Source organism: Suricata suricatta, chromosome 3, assembly GCF_006229205.1.
Source record: "Suricata suricatta isolate VVHF042 chromosome 3, meerkat_22Aug2017_6uvM2_HiC, whole genome shotgun sequence".
Classification (NCBI taxonomy): Eukaryota; Metazoa; Chordata; class Mammalia; order Carnivora; family Herpestidae; genus Suricata; species Suricata suricatta.
The window spans coordinates 114,355,059-114,375,749 of record NC_043702.1 but is presented as its reverse complement, the minus strand read 5'-3'; the positions used below and the strand labels follow the sequence as shown (position 1 = coordinate 114,375,749).

At 41.8% G+C, this 20,691-nt stretch overlaps 1 protein-coding gene across 3 annotated transcripts in view; it reads right to left on the bottom strand.

The window, feature by feature from the left end:
• The window catches only part of CNST (consortin, connexin sorting protein), a 119,861-nt gene that overhangs the window by 57,775 nt on the left and 41,395 nt on the right, over positions 1-20,691 (bottom strand). For 2 of the 3 annotated variants that reach the window (XM_029934866.1, XM_029934865.1), the window contains one exon: positions 13,375-13,803. In XM_029934866.1, coding sequence (XP_029790726.1) covers positions 13,375-13,753 — 379 coding nt within the window. In that variant the 5' untranslated portion in view covers positions 13,754-13,803. Of the gene's footprint in view, positions 1-13,374; positions 13,804-19,433; positions 19,472-20,691 lie in introns of those variants that run through there. The other variant, XM_029934867.1, reaches the window with a different exon arrangement.

The following is a 20,691-nucleotide window of genomic DNA, read 5'->3' as shown; positions in this document are numbered from 1 at the left end:
TGTGAGATCATGATATGAGCTGAAATCAGGTCAGAAGCTCACCCCACTGAGCCACCCAGGCACCCCAAAAGAATATTCCTGTTTCCCTGCTCAGGTAGATGCCACCAAGGATACTCTTCTTGAGTGGAAGGACCAGCCTTTTCACAGCTCATTTGCTTTGCTGAGCTCCTAAAAATGCAGAATTCTGGCTTCTCCTCCAGAATCCCAGTGGGCCGCACAAAACCTCTGCCTAGATCCAGAAGACGACCTCAGTATTTACACGCTGCTGCCTTCGACTAGAGAGGCTTCAGCAAAAACACCGTTGTTTCTTGCTTCCTTTCATATAAAAAGCTCACTTAGGATACAAACTGAATATCCGAATTCAATATTTACATTTTTACAGATACACTCTGGATATGAAAAAGGACTTCAAGAAATGAACTTCCTGGGGGGCATCTGGGTGGTTCAATCGGTTGAGCGTCTGACTTTGGCTCAGGTCATGATCTCATGATTCCTGAGTTCGAGCCCCACTTCAGGCTCTCTGCTATCGGCACAGAGCCTGCTTTGGCTCCTCTGTTCCCCTCTCTCTCTGCCTCTGCCCTGCTTGTGCTGTCTCTTACCCCCACCTCCAATAAATTAAAAAAATAATAAATCCAAAGCTTAAAAATAGTACCTATTTGCGGAGGAAGGCAGAGGACTTAATATCCAAAGGAAACCAAAGAGCTAAATTTCCTTTAAAGCCCCCCCCCAATATTCTAGAATTCTCTAAAAGCTACTGACATCAAATTGTCTTTACATTAGTAGAATTATGTGAGAAAGAATAATGTAGAAAGCCAGGAATGAACTCTGAACTTCCCATAAGTCAAAAGAAAAACACCAAACCGGCCGTTTCACCATACCTCACAAAAAAATGATGTTAGGTCAAATCCATTCTGCAGGGACAAAAGCCCAGAACGCTACTGTTTCTTCCTACTACCATACCAACTACCACTCCAAACTGCTTTTTTTCAAAACCATTTTAATGAGATTATAATTCTCATAAAATACTATTCACCCACTTCAAGTGTCCATACTGTTGAACCTCTAGGTATATTCAGTGCTGTGCAACCATCACCACAGTGCCCCGAAGCTCTCCTCACTCCAGAAAGAAACCCTGTACTGCTGGGCGTCCGGTCTGTGCATGTCCCGGAATGTCCCCGGCCCTTGGTGCCCTCTAATCTGCCTTCTGTCTCTCTGCAATTGCCTATTCTGGCCAGTTCATAAAATGGAATCATATTATATACAGTCTTTTGTGACTGGCATCTTTCACTTAGCGTAAGGTTTTCATGTTGTAGTATATATTAAGACTCTATTCACTTTTATTGCCAAATGATGTTCTATTATATGGCTATATCCTCTCTACCTGCTTTTGATCCTGTGGCTATAGTTTTCAAATGCTTACCTTGTGTGCTTTTTTTTTTAAACATTTTAAAAATGTTTTATTATTTTTGAGAGGAGAGAGAGACAGCATAAGCAGGGGAGGGTCAGAGAGAGAGAGAGGGAGACACAGAATCTGAAGACAGGCTCCAGGCTCTGAGCTAGTTGTCAGCATAGAGCCTGATGTGGGGCTCGAACCCACAAACTGAAAGATCATGACTTAAGCTGAACCCTGACGCTCAAGTGACTGAACCACCCAGGTGCCCCTTGTGTGCTTTTTTCAAAATCAGAGAGACGGATGGAATAATTTTGCTAAAAACACAATAAAAGAGTAAGGGAAAAAAGCTTTTTAAATTAATTACAGTTGACTCTCTGAATGATGTTTAGAAACTATAATTTTAAATAAATAAAGGTAAGAAGACATCTACTCTCTGTAGGGATTACAAGCAAACAAAAGTTGGAGTTAAAACCAAAACAAAAGGAGACTGCACAGAAAACTATTTAACATTGGAAAGTTTGACTTTAACAGTTGAAAATTGGGGCCTGAAGTCCCTAAACACCCTCACTGAATTTTTGCTTCCACTAAGTTGAGTTTTGTGAAATCAGTAACAAAATATTCTTAGGGAAATAAAGATGAAAGTCTTCATTCATACCTGTGTTAATATATGTGTGTAATTGCATAGAAATACTCATATAAATGATGGGGGGTGCAAATTGCTCAATTTTTCTTTATATGAAATATCTCATTACAGAGACTTGATGGAAAATGCTGGCCTCCAGACAAAATTTGAAAGGCCTGATTGATAGTAATTCTCTTCTCTTTCACCTTCTTACTATATGGTGATCATATAATCTTTTTAATTTTTTAAAGTTTGTTTGTGTGTCTGTTTATTTAAGTAATCTGCACACCATGGTGGGGCTTGAGCTTTGCCGACGGTACCAGCCAGGCACCCTTACACATTTTAAGAGTACCAAAATCATGAAACAATAGGCAAGAAGTACAAAGTTATCCGATTGGCCTGTCTGTACCACTGGATATCCTGGGTCCCATCAGCAACTGCAGAGAAAGGCACTCAGAAAAAAAAGAATGTGGGTCAAACTATAGTTACCTGCTCTCGGGGGGCCCCTGCCACACTCTGAGACCTTGAACTCCCCTGGCGGACTGTGGGAGGTGACCTGCTAGATGGCCCCCCAGTGACCGGCTTCTGAGTATCCGTGCCCTTGGATAATCCCCTCCTCGTGTGGACTGGACCTAGTAACATGCATCTAACAAATAGGATATGGCAGAAGTGACAAAATATCACCTTTAAAGTCACATTATAGAGGCACCTGGGTGGTTCAGTTGGTTAAGCGTCTAACTCTTGATTTAAGCTCAGGTCATGATCTCACGGTTTGTGGGATCAAGTTCTGCATGGGGCTCTGTGCTGAGAGTGTGGAGCCCGCTTGGCACTCTCTCTCTCTACCCCCCCCTCTCTGCCCCCATCCCCTACATTCTCTCTCTCTGTCAAAATAAATAAATGAACATTTTTTGTAAAGTCTGAAAAAAGGTGTGGCTTCTGACTGGAGTGCTCTCTCTCCGGCGGCCGCCCCAGATGGCTGGCTGTCATGCTGTAAGGCACGAGGTACGGTGATGTGAGGTGAGCCACACAGGAAAGACCAAAGCCTGCCAAGTACCACCTAGTGAGCCTGGAAGCACATTCCCCAGCCCCAGTCTGAGCCCTGACACGCCCGCACGCCTGGCCAACAGCGTGACCCAAACCTCAGGAGACACTTGGGCCAGTGGCACCAAGCTAAGCCACACTCAGATTCCTGACCCACAGAATCCAGGAAATAATAAATGGTTGTGGTTTTCAGCTGCTACATTTTAGGAAAATTCATTATACGGCAACAGATAACATCCAGACCATGCAAAATTCTTCAGTTTTCTGCTTTTTGATTATATTCTGTTGTCCATCGAACACCCCTCCTGATGCTCCTGGAAATGGAGCCGTCTGTTGGAAGGAGCCAGCAGGTGACACAGAGCACATCTCTATCATTCTAGCTATGAGGTTAGGATCATCCTCAGACATAGATGACACATTCCTCCAAGTGATCACCCCCTCCCTGAGCTGTCCAATAAGCTTCCCACTATCTCAGGAGCAGTGAGAATACCCAGGAGATCATACTTGAGCTCACGCTCGCCAGCCCAAAGTGCCCTCTCCACTCACCGCACTGAACTTCCGTCAGTTCCATAAGCCAGCAGAGCTCCTCCTGGCGTCGAGGTGCTGCTCCCGGCCCTGACTTCAAGCCCTAGGCACCCTTGGGATAGTTTTATTATTTAACTTAACACCTGCTTTGCCACTAATGTCCATGAGGAGTTCATGAGGGTAGGTCAAAGTCTGTCTTACCATCATTATAATTCTACTGCCTGGAAAATATTTATACAGAAATTCAATAAAAGTTGATGAATTCCATTATTATTCTTACTTTAAATATTTATTTATCTTGAGAGAGAGCGAGCACGCATAAGCAAGCAGTAGAGGGGCAAAGAGGGAGGGAGAGAGAGGATCCCAAGCAGCTTCTGCTCTGTCAGCACAGAGCCTGACAAGGCATTTGATCCCACAAACTGTAAGATCATGACCTGAGCTGAAATGAAGAGTCAGACGTTTAACTAACTAAGCCACTCAGGTGCCCCACCACCGTTATTACTATTAATCCTATCGAAACAACCTCACTGTTTAGTAGGACAAGTAAAACTCTGCTGCATGGAAAACACATTGACTCTTTAGATACCCTGAGTTCATATCCTAATTCTCCCCCCATCTTCTGCAAAACAAGGCACTGGGTAGATCAAACCTGAACTTCCTCGTTTATAAAAATTAAGGGGTCAAATAATATAGTGAGGGGTCAGCTTCTGGGCTGGTGAACAGGTGGAGATGTGGGAGTGAGGGCACCGGAGAGGGCAAAGAAGTTCCTGCCCTTTCCCCATTCCTTGCATTCTGCATCCCTGAGTTATATCCTTTTATAATAAACTGGTGACTAGTAAGTGAAAAATATTTTAAATAAACATTAAGGGGTTAGGGTAGGCCATTTTCAAGATCCTTTCTAGCTTTCCCAAAGCTACACTTTTAGCCAAGATCACAGTCTTGAGACACAGACCAACTGCCTGTCCAACACGGCCACTTAGATGTCTTAGGGACCCCAGACACCTGGCCCCAGATTGTCACATTGCCTTCTGTCTCCTCCCCACACTTGCTCCTTGTCTCTTTACATTCATCCTCCTTAAGCGGCATTAACTCACATCTGGTGCCTAAACCGCACAACTGGGGATAATCCTGGACTTTCTCACGCCTACTCTATGACCTCGTCCGGTCAGTTCTATGCCCTTGATAACTCCCAGTCCTCTTCTTTCCAGCCCCATCTGCACAGAGGACCACAGAAGCCCCGGAAGCAGCCGTGCTGCCTCTAATCTCGCCCCATCCTAACCGGCTCTCCACACCGTGGATGGAGTCGCCTTTCTAAATTCCTGCAAGCCTGCATCACAGAGCTCTTGTTCAAACCTGCCTGCAAGGCCCAAAGGGGTCACTATGAAGCAACAATCCTTTGTAACCCGGACCTTGCTGATCTTTCAAGCTTCAATCTCCCCACTGTTCTTTTCTCCACTATTTGCCCTAGATTCATTCTTCCCTTTTATTCTGCTCCAGACGAACTAAATATTGGCAGGTGCTGAAGCACAGCGTTAGTCTGTGGTGTGGCTGTTACCTTTGACGTCCTTCCTGTTCCCTTACCCCCATCTCCTTTACTTGGCTAGTGCTTATTTGTCCCTGTCTCAGCTTGCACATCTAAGCTTCCTCCTGGAAGCCCCCCACAGCCGTTCTAGGCCAGCATTTCCACAGCCCTGGGCTTACTAAGTACCAGTCCTGACTCCCACCTTGCCAGACAGAACCTGTTAGGTACTTGGCGCTCATGCTCAAGCATACAAATTTCAAAGTCAGGGGGCACCTGGGTGGCTCAGTCAGTAAGCCTCTGACTTCAGTTCAGGTCAGATCTCACGTTCGTGGGTTCAAGCCCCACGTCAGGCTCTGTGCTGACAGCTAGCTCAGAGCCTGGAGCCTGCTTCCGGTTCTGTGTCTCCTTCTCTCTCTGCCCCTCCCCTTCTCATGCTCTGTCTCTCTCTGTATCAAAAATAAATAAAACATTAAAAAAAATTTAAAAAAACAACAAAAAAAATGAAGTCAGGTTCACCAACAGGTTTATAGTGCCTGGCATACAATGCTCAATAAATAGCTGTTGACTAAGTAACCCTGTATGGTTATATAAAATAATGCGAAATATTTTTATAAGGGGAAGAATTATGATATATGAAGTCATCATCTAGTCTATCTTAAAATATTTTCATGGTGGACAGAATAACGGCCCCCAAAGATGTCCGTGTCCCAACATAAACATGTTACATTAAGTCACAAAAGGGAACTAGGAAGCAAATGGGATTAAGGTTGTTAGTCATTTGGCCTTAGAAAAAGGCAGATTATGCTACATTACCTGATGGGCCCAATATAAATCCTTACATGTGGACGGACTTGGTATGCCATTGTTGGTTTTGAAAATGTAAGAAGGGCAACCGTGTGTTGAGAAATGCAGGCCTTCGCAATTTTTTAATAAATTTTTTTTACATTTACTTATTTTTTGAGAAACTGAGTGAGACAGAGCACGAGCAGGGGAGGGGCAGAGAGAGGAGACATGGAATCTGAAGCAGGTGCCAGGCTCCGCGAAAGTGTTCAGCACAGAGCCTCGTGTGGGGTGTGGACCCATGAACTGTGAGACCAAGACCTGAGCTGAAGTTGGATGCTCAACTGACTGAGCCACCCAGGCGCCCCTGGGCCTTTACATTTTTTAATTTGAATATCCCAATCCTGGCCCAAACTAGAGTACATAACGAATTCCATTAGGCATTCAAGTTTAGAACTAAAAAGGCTCTACTCCGGTCAAAGCCAGATATGTAAAATGCAGATTGGGCATTTGTGTTATCACATATTACTTTAGATACTAGTTAACCGGCCAGGAGGCGTGTTATACCCGACTTTAAGCAAGTGGCACTGGAAATAACGTTTTTAGGAATACACCTTAGGGGAGCAAGGCGGGGACAGGTAAACGAGAGATACTGACACAAGAGGTAAAATGGAATTAAAGTCAAATTAAACCAACTGCTTATGAATGTTGCTTCTGGTCCATCACACTAAAAAATCATGCCACTACATACATAAAGACTACACCTACCATTTAGAAGCAGCTACCTTAGGTGGAGAACTTGATAGAGCTTAAACACAGGATCACTCATTCTAAGGACTATCTTTCAGAAATGGTAGGATTAGCCCTCTTACAGATAAGGACACAGTTACTTTCCTAAGATCACTCAGGTAGGAACAGGCAGGGCCAACCTCTTTGTTCTTTTTATTCTGCAAGCCTGACTCCAGCCACAGATGCATTTCCAAGATTTGTCTTTCTCTAGCTTTCAAGGCATCCTGGTCACCTCCCCGCTGGAGGCCGCCAGCTGAACAAGTCATGGCACTGAATTGGCCAGTGGCAAGTCAATCTGGGAGTTCTTCCTTTCCCAATTTTCATCTGCTGCCTATCTCTGGCTTCTTGCCATTTGCTGACCTGTTTTTGTTAAATGCTTAAATACTAGGGTGACTGAGTAAATAAAGTATGTTCTATGGCAACCACCAAACACTTAATAATCGGAACTTGTCTTTTACAACTCCACAAAATTTATGGGTTAATGCTTGCCAGGGGTTAGGGTGGGGGGGACAGAGAAATGGAGAGTGACTGCTAATGGGTAAAGGATTTCTTTTAAGGGGGATATAATGTTTGAGAATTAGATACTAATGATGTTGTACAACTACGAGAATATATTAAAACCAGGAGGTTGTACACTTTATGATGGTGAATTTCATGGCATGTAAGTTTTATCTCAATAAAAAAAGACTGTAGTTAAAACCAGAGCAGCAGAGGGACACCTGGGTGGCTCAGTGGGTTAAACATCTGACTTAGGCTTGGGTCGTGATCCCACGTTTTGTGGATTTGGGTTCCACATCAGCTTCTCTGCTGTCGGCATGGAGACCACTTCTGGTCCTATCTCCCTCTTTCTCTCTCTCTCTCTCTGCCCCTCCCCTGCTTGCACTCCATCTCCCTCTCTCAGACGAGATCGGGCGCGTTCAGGGTGGTATGGCCGTAGACCATCTCCCTCTCTCAAAAATAAATGAACATTAAAAAAAAAAACCAAAGGAGCAGATATTGCCAAGTGCTGGAGAAGATGTGGAAAAATTATAACCCTCCTATGTTGCTCTAGGAATGTGAAATGGTATAACCACTATGTTCAGCAGGTCTTCAAAAAGTTAAATAAAGTACTGCTTTATTATGTGGCAATTCTACACCTAGGCATATATAACAACAAAAAAAATGAAAACATACATCCACATAAAAATTTGTATGGTACCAGAACAGACTCCAAATAGCCAAAGTAATGTTGAGAAAGAAAACCAAAGTTGGAGGCATCACAATTCCAGACTTCAAGTTGTATTACAAAGCTGTAATCAACAGGACACTACGGTACTGGCACAAAAATAGACATATGGGTCAACAGAACAGAATAGAGAACCCAGAAATGAATCTACAACTATATGGTCAACTACTCTTTGACAAAGTTGGAAAGAATACTCAATGGAAAAAAGACAGTCTCTTTAGCAAGTGGTGTTGGAAAAACTGACAGCAACATACAGAAGAATGAAACTGGACTACTTTCTTAGACCACACACAAAAATAAATTCAAAATGGACTGAAGTCCTAAATGGGAGACAGGAAACCATCAAATTTCTAAAGAAGAAAACAGGCAGCAACCTCTTTCACCTCAGCCATGGCAACTTCTTACTACCCATTTCTCTGAAGGCAAGGGGAAATAAAAGCAAAAATGAACTATTGGGACCTCATCAAGATACAAAGTTTCTGACTGGGTGGCTCAGTTGGTTAAGCATCCAACTTTGGCTCAGGTCATGATCTTGCAGTTCTTGAGTTTGAGCCCTGCATCAGGTTCTTCACTGATAGTATAGAATGTGCTTCGAATCCTCTGTGTCCCTCCCTCTCCCTCTTTCTCTCTCTGCCCCTCCCCCATTTATTTAAAAAATTAAATATATTATTATTTTGGGGGTTTTTTTAAATATATTATTTACTTATTTAAAAAAATATAGAACTACCCTCTGACCCAGCAAGTGCACTACTCAGTATTTATCCAGAGGATACAAAATACTGATTCGAATGGGCATATGCACCCCAATGTTTATAGTAGCACTACTTATAAGAGCTAAAGTACAGAAAGAGCCCAAATGCCCATCAACTGATGAATGGATAAAGAAGATGTGGTATATATATTCAGTGGAATACTACCTGGTGATCAAGAAGAATCAAATCTTGCCATTTGTAACAACATGGATGGAATTAGAGTGTATTATCCTAAGCAAAATAGGCCAGAGAAAGACAAATATATGATTTCACTCATATATATAATTTGGGAAATACAACAGATAAACATAGGGGAATGGAACGAAAAATAAGATAAAAAGAGAGAGGGAGCAAACCATTAAGAGATTCTTAAACACAGAGAACAAACTAGGGGTTGCTAGAGAGGAGTTGGGTGAGGCAATGGGCTAAATGGGTGATGGGCATTAAGGACAGCACTTGTTGGGATGAGCGGTGGGCGCTGTATGTGAGCGATGCGTCACTGGGTCCTACTCCTGACACCAGCACTACACTGTATGTTAGCTCACTTGAATTTAAATAAAAAAGTAATGTACTCTTAAAAAAACCTCAAAACCAAAAAAAAGTACAGTAATGTTCATAAGAGCTTATTCAATATAGCCAAAAAGTAGAAACAGTCCAAATGTCCATTAGCTGACAAGTAAATGAAATATGGTATACCCACTGCAGTGGAATAACTGACAATAAAAAGAAGTAAAGTACTGATACACGGGGGTACAGCGTGGATGAACCTTGAAGATATTATGCTAAGTGAAGGAAGCCAGTCGTAAAAGGCCTTATGTTGATTAATTCTGTTACTATGACAAGTCCTGAGTAAACAGGTCTATGAAGAAAGCAGATTGGTGGTTGCCTAGGGCTGGGACGGCTAGTGGAAGACAGGGAATGACTGCGAGTAGGTATGGGGTTTCTCTGTGTGATGATGAAAGTGTTCTAAAATTGACGCCGGTGATGGTTGTATGGTTTTGTGGATGTACTAAAAATGAGTGAATTGTACACGTTAAGTGAAGTGTATGGTATGTGAATATCTCAACAAGCTGTTAACAATTTATAGGCTTGTTTTCATTCATTTTTAGGATGTTTACTTAAAGCTGTGCCAGATTCAACTATAGTGAAAACTTGCTGTGATGTAGCTTGAAACCCTGCTTAGTAGACTATATTACAGAGTTTCAATTCTCTTAAGGAAACAGTCTCATAATAAAATGGCAACCAGGGGACACCTGGGCTTAGTCGTTTGAGCATCCGACATTAGCTCAGGGCAGGATCTCGGGGTTCGTGGGGTCGAGCCCTGCGTCAGGGTCTGGCTGACAGCTTGGAGCCCGGAGCCTGCTTCGGATTCTGTGTCTCCCTCTCTTTCTCTCTCCCTCTCCCCAAATCATGCTCTGCCTCTTGCTCTCAAAAGTAAATAAACATTAATAAGTAAATAAATAAATAAAAATAATAAATAAAATGGCAACTGCACTTCTGTGAGGCCAACTGCAAGGTTTTAGCAGGTATTTAGAAGTGCTGCCTCTAGGGCATTTACTTTTGAATGCCTGCTCTCTATAAAGAGAGCTTTCATACTATTCTTACTTTCTGATTTTATACTCTAATAAACTTTTGCCTGCTGCTCATTAAAAAAAAAGTTAGCTCCAGAAAACCTGTAAATAATGACATGTCTCCTCATACTATTGCTCCACCTTTTGTTTCCTAGTACTAGCTTTTGGAAACACAAAAGAATTATTACCAATTAACCTAGGTAAAGAAGCATAAGAGTAAATGAATTCACCTTAATATGTTTTTAAAAAAATACTGAGAGAGCACCTACTATTGCTGGTTTGGAATTGAGTATCAGGCTTTATATGTCACTTCACATCTGAAAAGCTATTGTATTCTTAGAAAAGTGCTTATCTGCAAAATTTCGAGGCTTCATCTCCTTAGGATCTTAGGATTTCCCAGGAAAAAGAAGCGCCAACATGCCCATGTGTAGACACGTATGCGGGGACTCTCCACAGTGTTGCGCTGACCTAGGGGACGGATGGGGGCGACAGGGTAGAGGTATCCTTAGGAAGCTTCACTCCCCTGAGGAGGAGGATGCTGAAGTGTGGCAGTGGAGATGGACAGAAACAGACTAACCAGAGAGCTGTCGGGCAGACAGGCTCCCTCAGACCTGGTGACTGGGCATGCTGGAGAGAGCCCAAGCTTCAGCGACCCCTCAGGTACGCAGAGATGACACCCAGGCCATCCGGGTCCTTCCCAGGTCTAGAAACAAGTAATTCTGCCCTCCGGAGAAGCCTTCCACCCAGTTTAGAATTCTACTGCTCACCCCAATTGAACAACAAAACTTAACGTACAAATAAAAATGTACCCCTTGCATAAAAAAAAAAACAAACCAACCCTCTATAGATACAGAGGTGAGTTACCAAATTTTAATCAAGTTTACACCATAAGACCTCTGTTCAAACCTTAGGAATTCACAGCTCAGAAGGGAATTTTATCGATATAGGTATAGATAAACATCATTATAATGTAGTTGAGGAAGCTGAAGTACAGAATCATTAAGTCTCCTTAACTCCAAGTGACCTAGAACCAGAAGATTTGAACTTAGGTTTTGCAACTCCTAACTCCATTTTCTTATGCTTTTAAATTCATTTCATTTAAGATATATAAAATAATTTAGAGCTAATCTGTCTAAAGACTATCCTTAAGTTTTATAAGTCATGTATTTCAAATGCATAGGGGACAGTAATGCTATACATATATACTCACTAGATAATAACTTCTAAACAACTAAATAACATAATCACACCTAGGGAAAATGGAGTATGGTCATGGAAGGAAGGAATAAATGGAGCCATCATCTTAAGGTATGATTCACCCATATACATATGAAACTAGGTCTCAGTTCTCAAAAACATCAAAAGAATGTATTAGAGAGGCACAAATTGCTCTTGAATTATAGTTATTGAATAAATCAATCTATATATACAAATAGCACTACATACATCATCTGGTTTACCTTAGGTCTTTAAGGAAAGGCTTTCATATCTCATTTTAAAAATTATTTTAGGGGAGCCTGGGTGGCTCAGTCAGTTGAAGCATCTGACTCTTGATTTTGGCTCAGGTCATGATCTCACGGTTTGTGGGATTGAGCCCTGGGTCAGGCTCTGTGCTGGCAGCCCCAAGCCTGCTTGGGAGTCTCACTGTTCCTTTCTCTGTGCCCCTCTCCTGGCGCTTGCATGCTCTCTCAAACTAAATAAATAAACATTTAAAAAATTATTTTATTTTAAGTCTACTAAAGGAAAAGAAAAGATGAAGGGGTCAGTTACCTGGAAAGCATAATTATAAACTACATTAAAAAGTTATCAAATCAGGGCACCTGGGTGACTCAGTTAAGTGTTCTTGGCTCAGGTCATGATCTCACGGTTTGTGAGTTCGAGCCCCGCATTAGGCTCTGCACTCTCCCTCTCTTTATGCCCTCTCTCATTTGTGCACTCTTTCTCTCTCAAAAATAAATGAATAAATATTAAAAAAAGGTATCAAATCACATTTTTGAAATAATAAGGATAAATCTGTAGGAAGTGGAAAGTTTCCTGTTTTACTCCAAGTTAAAAAAACAAAACTATGAGATATGGAAAGACTGACTATATTTCTAATCAGCCAAAGAAGCAAAAGATGAGAGGAGACACTCTCCTTCATTCCCTTCAGCCTCATGCGAAGACACTGACTTGGGTGAAGCGGCGCTGGACTAGGAGTCCCAGCCAAGGACGCGCCAGAATGTTCCAGTCACACATGTTTCTGATGAAAAACAACCAGAGGCTGCTTTTTCCCAAGTGTGCCAGTGACTCAGGGGGAAAAGAGTCCATAGCTCCAAACTTTAACTGCCAAACTATATACCAAATTAGAAATAACTGGGGGGGGGGGGGGAAGAAATACTCTGAATTACTTTGTAACCAAAGTGATACAGAGGATGAAAACTGGATGTCTTATTCAACACTGATGTAAGGTATATATCACCGTATGCTAATACAGTTATTCACTTCTTGAGTTGGGAAGATCCCAGAAAGAATTTTAGACTGTATCAGCACAGAAACTCACAGATGAGAGATCAAAGCCATGGAGAGGACAGAAGGAAAATTTTAAGGTTGATATTAATAGAAAATGGTCTAATTTATAAAGGAAGAAGACAATAAATGTTTAAAGTACCTGGTGTAAAAGCATGTACAAATAATTTCAATTTCAGCACATTTATTAGAGCAAAGTCTGGGAAGGGCTATAAAGAAGTGGTACAGCCCTGCAACGGAACCCGGTGGAAACACGTCACACGCAGGACAGGACACCCGGCTGGATCCGTATGTGCTACTGAGAACCAGCTCCAGAGTCTATCAAGAGAAGTAAAGCAAGGGGCGCCTGGGTTGCTCAGTTGGTTGAGCGTCCGGCTTTGGCTCAGGTCATGACCTCATGGTTCGTTGGTTCGAGCCCTGCATCAGGCTCTGTGCTCACAGCTCAGAGCTGGAGCCTATCTTCATATTCTGTGTCTTCCTCTCTCTCTGCCCCTCCCTGCTCACACTGTCTCTCTCTCTCTCAAAAATAAATAAAACATTAAAAAAAAAAAGAGAAGTAAAGCAAGATGTAGGACAGTATACAGAGTATGGGACACAAGGTAGTTTATTTTAGGTAAAGAATAGTATAAAAAAGAATTTTTAAAAATACCTTGTGCTATCTTCTTTGTGGTGCCCCGTTTGGTTCTGGAGCTTCTTTTTCCAGGTATTGTTTTGTCCTTTCCCACGGAGGCCTGCCCATCCTGGGGGCTTTCGTAGGAAGTGTCTGCTGAGTTCTCGCACACCGCCACCCCACAGCTGGGCGTGCAGCTTTCGTTATTGTTGAGACTGTCCTGCTCGCAAGCTTCAGGTCTGCCCATTGCACTGGTGCCTGGGCTCAGACCCTCCTGCCCATCCCCATCAAGCTGATTTTCATTTTCATCTGATGCCACAGCCAAGAGCGTTACTGTACTTGCCACGCCATCACCAGGATGACACCCATCTTGTGGTTCTATCTGCAGATTGTATGTAGGAGTTTCGCTGTCATCCATTAGAGTATCTTTTGTTGAACCATTTATGTTTCATGAAAGTCCTTCCATGTCTACAAAGACAAAAAAGAAAAGAAGCTACTTTATTTTCCTTTTTAAAAAAATTTTTAATGTTTTTTATTTATTTTTGAGAGAGAGAAATACACAGCATGAGGGTCAGAGAAAGAGGGAGACACAGAATCCGAAGCAGGCTCCAGGCTCTCAGCTGTCAGCACAGAGCCCGACACGGGGCTTGAACCCACGAACCATGAGATCATGACCTGAGCCAATGTCTGACGCTTCACTGACTGAGCCACCCAAGCACCCCACTACTTTACTTTCTAAACTCTGGGTTCTCAGTGATCGTGGTCTCTTGGGTTGTTTTTTGCTGTAAGCAGGGAAAGGATGGAAATGACCAAGGCTCATGCCTACTACTACTTCTGCCTCACAATCCCACCCAACCTCAACTGGTTCTTGCTTGAAGACAAAGGGTCTCAGCCCTGGCCGCATGTTTGCTACCTGGACAGCCCGTCCAAGGTGGCCTTGGCACTGATACACTTTTTAAGTTCTCCATGCAGGTCTGAGCTCTGCATCAGGCTCTGTGCTGACAGCTGGAGCCTGGAGCCTGTTCTGAATTCTGTGTCTCCTTCTCTCTGCCCTTCCCCAACTCGTGCTCTGTCTGCCTCTGTTTCAAAAATAAATAAACTATAAAAAAAAATGTTTTTTAATGTCTTTAAACGTGCTTAGCTAGGGGCGCCTGGGTTGCTCAGTCGGTTAAGCATCGGCCTTCAGCTCAGGTCACGATCTCACGGTTCTTAGGTTCCAGCCCTGTATCAGGCTCTGTGCTGACAGCTCAGAGCCTGGAGCCCGCTTCAGATTCTGTGTCTCCCTCTCTCTCTGATCCTCCACTGCTCATGCTGTCTCTCTCTCTGTCTCTCAAAAATAAAATAAAAAACATAAAGAAATTTTAAAAAAATAAAATAAAATAAACATGCTTATTAGCCATACTTACACACCTTTCATTTGTCTGGTAAGTGTGCAAGGATAATATGCAAGTGATTGACTGTAGCAGATGACCTCACTTAACCAGTAATTTCATCACTTTCACTGAGGCAGTGGCCCCAGCATTGTGCACAGAAAACTAACATGGAGAACTCAAAAACCGCATCAGTGCCAGGGCGCCATTGGGACGGAACCCGCTGCGGGGCTCAAACCCACAAACCACGAGATCATGACCTGAGCCGAAGTCAGACACCCAAGGACTGAGCCACCCAGGCGTCCCAAGATATGTTTAAAATAAATTGAAAAAGAAGGTTGTATGTAGAAAATTTAGGTAGTATGTATTTATACTATATTCTCATTACATCATTTATTTCCACAAAATAAGCCCTGGAAAGTACCTTAGAATTGTCAGCAAATTCCTTTTATACAATTAAAAAAAAATCTAAATGTGTTCCAAGGATCCTTCTAATATTTTCATGATACACAAAATAGATTCTAAGCATTTTATCAGACATGTTTTCCCCCCTCTTACCCTCCAAATGTATATTGTTTTAAGAAAAATTATGCCAGCCAGAATTTGAAATTCTTTGTTTGCCAATCATTATTTTGGGTTTGAATCAAACATAATATTCCAGTTATCTGAGGAAAAGTTTAGTGAGTTTTTAGAAAATGCTTCAAATTAATAGAAATGCTAATATGGCCTCTAGGATCATGTAAGTAAAGTATAATTCTTTTAAAACATGAAAACAAAGTACAAAATAAAACATTAGCCCTATATGGATTATATCATGAATTCAACGTATTTTGCAACTGGAATATTTTACTTGATTCAGACATAGAAGTACTAGTTGACAAAGATAAAAATATCTATATATGGATGATATCATTTTCCTTATACCACATACCTCCATCAACTTAGGTTTAGCTCTAAAATATATCCTAAATAGAATACGAGTTTTAACTTATAAAGCTATTATTTTAATGAAGTATCTTTGATATCACTATCATGAGGGAACTCAGCCTTGAATGACTTTTAAAATATATGTGGCTAGAGGAGCCTGAATCACTCAGTTGGTTAAGTGTCTGATTCTTAGCTCAGGCATTTGCAATGGGCATGGAGCCTACCTAATAAAAAAAAAATAAAAATTAAATCTTTGTGGCTAAAACAGACAGATCAATAAAACAGGAGAAAGAGCCCAGAAATAAATCCACATGTATATGGTCAATCAATCTATGATGAAAGAGGCAAGAATATACAATGGGGAAAAGACAATTCCTTCAATAAACAGAGTGTGAAAAACTGAGCAGTCACATGCTAAAAAATGAAACAGAAGCACTTTCTCACATCAAATATACAGAAAAACAAATTCAAAATGGATTTTAAAAGACCTACATGTGAAACTTGAAACCATAAAACTCCTAGAAGAAAACACAGATAATAAACTCTTAAGATATCAACCTAAGCATCATTTTTCTAAATATATCTTCACAGGCAAGGGAAACTAAAGCAAAAACCTATGAGGACCATATCAAAATAAAAGACTTTTACACAGCAAAGGGAACCAACAAAATGACATGGCAATCTATTGAATAGGAGTTAATAAGGGGTTAATATCCAAAATATATAAGGAACTTCTACAACTCAACACCAAAAAGCCAAATAACCTGATTAAAAATGGGCAGAGCACCTGAATGGACATTCTGCCAAAAACCAAACCAAACCAAAAACAACCCCAAAACATACAGATGGCCAAGAAAACATGAAAGCATGCTCAACATCACTAATCATCAAGGAAATGCACACCAGAACCACCGTGAGATATCACCTCATAACCAGTAAGGATGCCTAGCGTCAGCAAAACAAAGAATAAATAATAAGTGTTGACAAGAATGTGGAGAAAAGGGAACCCTTGTGTGCTGTTCGTGGGAGTGTAAATCGGTGCAGCCACTATGGAAAACACTATACAAGTTCCTCAAAAAGTTAAAAATAGGAATACCATATGATCCAATCATTCCACTGCTGAGTATTTACCCAAAGAAAACAGAAACACTCATTTGAAAGGATGTATACACCCCCACATTTATCACAGCATATTTACAATAGCCAAGTATGGAAGTAACCTATGTATCCACTGATTACTGAATGGATACAGAAGATGCGGTATGTATTCACAAGGTAATAAAAGTCAGCCATAAAAAAAGAATGAAATCTTGTCATTCGTGACAACATGGATGGACCTAGAAGGTATTACACTAAGTCAGATGAGCCAAAGATGAATACCTTATGATTTGACTTATATGCAGAATCTAAAAACCAAACTAACCAGTCAAACAACAACAAACAGAAACAGAATCATGAATACAGAGAACGAACTGTTGGCAGTAGGGGCAAAAATGGTGAAAGTGATTAAGAGGGGTAAACTTCCAGTTATAAATAAGTCACAGGGCTGAAAAGTACAGCATAGGGAGTATATATGATAATACTGTAATAACTCGGTATGGTGACAGATGGTAACTACACTTAGAATGGTGAGCACAAAGATACACAAAATTGGACACTATGTTGTATACCCGAAACTAATATGACATTTTATGTCAAATATACTTCAATAAATAAACAAACAAATGAGTAAAGTACATGTGGCTAATATGGTAGAAACTACCCAGATGTCCACTGAGTAGATACACAAAATGTGGTATATTCATCAAGGGAATATTATTTAGCCCAAAGAAGAAATGAAGTTCTGATACATGCTCAAACATGGATGGAACTTGAAAACATTATACTGAGTGAAACTGGCCTGACACAAAAAAATTAAAATGGTATAATTCCACTTACATAACATTTCCACAATAGGCAAAATCATGGAGACAGAAAAGAGATTAGAGCGGCTGAGGGCAGGGGAGAAAAGGGAGTTGCTGCTTAATGGTTACAGAGTTTTTACTTTGGGTGATGGAAAGGATCTGGAAACCCAGTGGTAATGGTTATACAACAGTATCGATATAATTAATGTCCAGGCGTTGTAGAGTGAAAAATGGTTAAAATGACATATTTTATGTTTTTTAAAAATTTTTTAAAATGTCTTTTATTTGTTTTTGAAGAGACAGAGAGAGACAGCAAGAGCAGGGGAGGGTCAGAGAGAGAGGGAGACACAGAATCCGAAGCAGGCTCCAGGCTCTGAGCTAGCTGTCAGCACAGAACCTGACACAGGGCTCGAACCCATAAACCGCAAGATCATGACCTGAGCCGAAGCCAGATGCTCAACCAACTGAGCCACCCAGACACCCCAATATCAGCCCTTAAAACTAGTAACAGCCTCAGCTGTTTCTCATTTAAACAATCAAGTTATATTCTGACTTGTATTTGAAAGTATAAAGGTTTTCTTTTACCTGAAAGAGACACGTAGATCATGTGCCAAGGAGGGAGTGGGAAGCAGAAAGCAGTCTCTAGAAAGCCCCGAACACCACACTGCCGTCTTGTTGAGTCTCCATCATGCATTAGAAACTGTGACAAGCACTTGACACATTTTATATCTAATCCCCCACCCAAGCCTACACAGGAGGTACTCATACTCTGTTTCACATGAAGAATTTCAGGCTTGGAGAGGCAAAAATACTTGTTTAAGACCATATTCCTGGAGGGAAGTGGAAGTGGATCTGAAACCGGGCCCTTCTCATATGAATCTCGTGCAGTAAGCATTTAAAGGCTTAGAACTCAGGTTGACTGAGGGTCAGATGCTAACACTGGCTAGCATCTTCAAGCTCCAACTTTCTCGTTTGTAAGTGGAGAAATATTGTACCCACCTCAGAGTCATTTGTGGGGCTCAGACAATATGGCAGTGGAGAGCTCAAAGTTAGCCATCCTCACTCCCCGAGAAACCTCACAGGCTGGTGTTCAACACTGGTAGGTTTATTCAAGTGCGTCCTTAGCCTGACTGCTGATTCAGAAACAGCTTTTCCAGACTTCCCCGAAATGATAAACTAATGCTAACCAGCATCAGCTGAAAATGCTGGGAGTTAAGATTGCAGATCACATTTTGCAGTTCTGTTGAATGTCATGTATTGAGTCCCGTGTTAAATTTTAAAGACCAATGAATGCTCTTATTCAATTCTCAGAATTACCCTAACAAATGGGTGACTTTTAGTCCCACAACACTAATGAAGAAATCAAGGTTCTTATCTCTTCAAGAGTTCAGAAATGGAATATGGACCAGTTATGATACTGAGGCCATACTCTCAATCATTATGTTCTATGGACAAAGAGGGAGAAAGCAACGGAAAGAATACTTCACCCCAGCTGTGGTCTACTTCAATGAAGAAATTCTGCCTACAATAGGGGGCACAGCTCTAAAAACCAAGAAATTCAAGTTCCTGGAAGCACTCTGTTTTCCTGGGAACTGCGGATGCACACAAAATACCATTTCCTATATGGCTCACTTTTTTTCTGTTGAGAACTCTTTTGGGCCTCAAGACGTTTTACTTCCTATGAGATTTGTGATGAAATAATTTAATTCTCAAAAGGTAACTTTGTATCTTGAAGGTTTGGCGGGAAGGTCCGCCATCTTGAAGGTTTGGCGGGTCTCCAGGCTGCAGCACACAAGCCCACTAATTTGGCCAAGGTGTACTCAATAATACAAGGTAAGACAGAAAGCCCTGCTGTATTCCAGAAAGATTAATGGAAGCCTTTAGACAGTATACTCACATGGATCCAGAGGCTCCTGAAAATCAGGCCGTAAACCAAGCAGCGCCCGATATTAAAAAAGGGCTCCAAAAATTAGAAGATTGAGAACGTAAACAGGTTCAGGCTCTACTCCGCATTGCTCAGAGGGTATACAACAATCGAGATGCCCCTGAGGAAAAACAACTCAAAGCCACCAGAGAAATGATTAGAGTTTCAGCTACCATTGTTCAAAAAGATCAAGGGCCCATCAGAGAACAACCAGGTACCCGAATTCATAAGGTCCCTAGATAAAGACCAATGTGCCTATTGCAAAGAAAAGGGACATTGGATTCAAGACTGCCCTAAAAAGAAGCAATCCTGCGTAAGGGCAAACTCCTGGTGGCCCAAAGCGACTCCAGTCTTATTCACTCAAGATGCAAAATAGAGGGGACTGGGTTCGGGGAACCCAGGGTAACCCTGCAAGTAGAGGGAATTTAATTTGATTGTGACTCTGACGGACGAGGACATGGGACAGTCTACTTCAAACCCCTAGATCTTTTTGCAGGAACAAATGGCCGACCTTCAACACTGGATGGCTAGAAGATGGAACCTTCGAACCCTGGTTAAAATCTTTTCTTTCTCCTAGGATCCTAGCGGCAAAAGAAGTATTGGAGCTCTTCAGTAACATTTCTGGCTTCCCCTTCCTCTCTGTTTCTGCACCTACTTGGGTGTGATATACCTCATAGTCTCCTCTCAGCCTCAGGGGCTGGGAACAAAGGCACTCCCAGGGACATCTAGGTTTTGGGAGCTAGGGAGACACTCTTGTCTTTTCTCCCACCCTGAAAATGGCACCAGTTATCTGTGAAAGTCACCTGTCTGAACCTCCGGAAGTAAGCTAGTTTGTCATCTAAATTTCAAATGCACATGTGCTTTTGTCTGGGGTATTAAGTGGGAGCCTGGACATGACTTCCCACCCCAAGGCCACACTGAGAGGTCGGTTGGCCCTTTAGTAAATCTGTGAACACCTGCTTTGTGGCCACTTCTGTACTTGTTTGTCCAGTTGTTATTGTCTTTGTTTTTGGTCTTTTCTGTGGAAAGTCTATAGGAGGGAATGTAATAACCTCTGGTGTGTATGTGAGTGTGAATGTTCAACTCAGTCTGGCAAGCCTGCCTAGTGTCTATGCAGGCATTGAAATAGTTTCCAATTGTAAGTCACAACGCTGAGACCGCTATGGCTAAGTGTCACCTAAGTTCCTTTGGGACACGGCCAGATGGGCATCTGACTGGTCTCCTCGTTAGA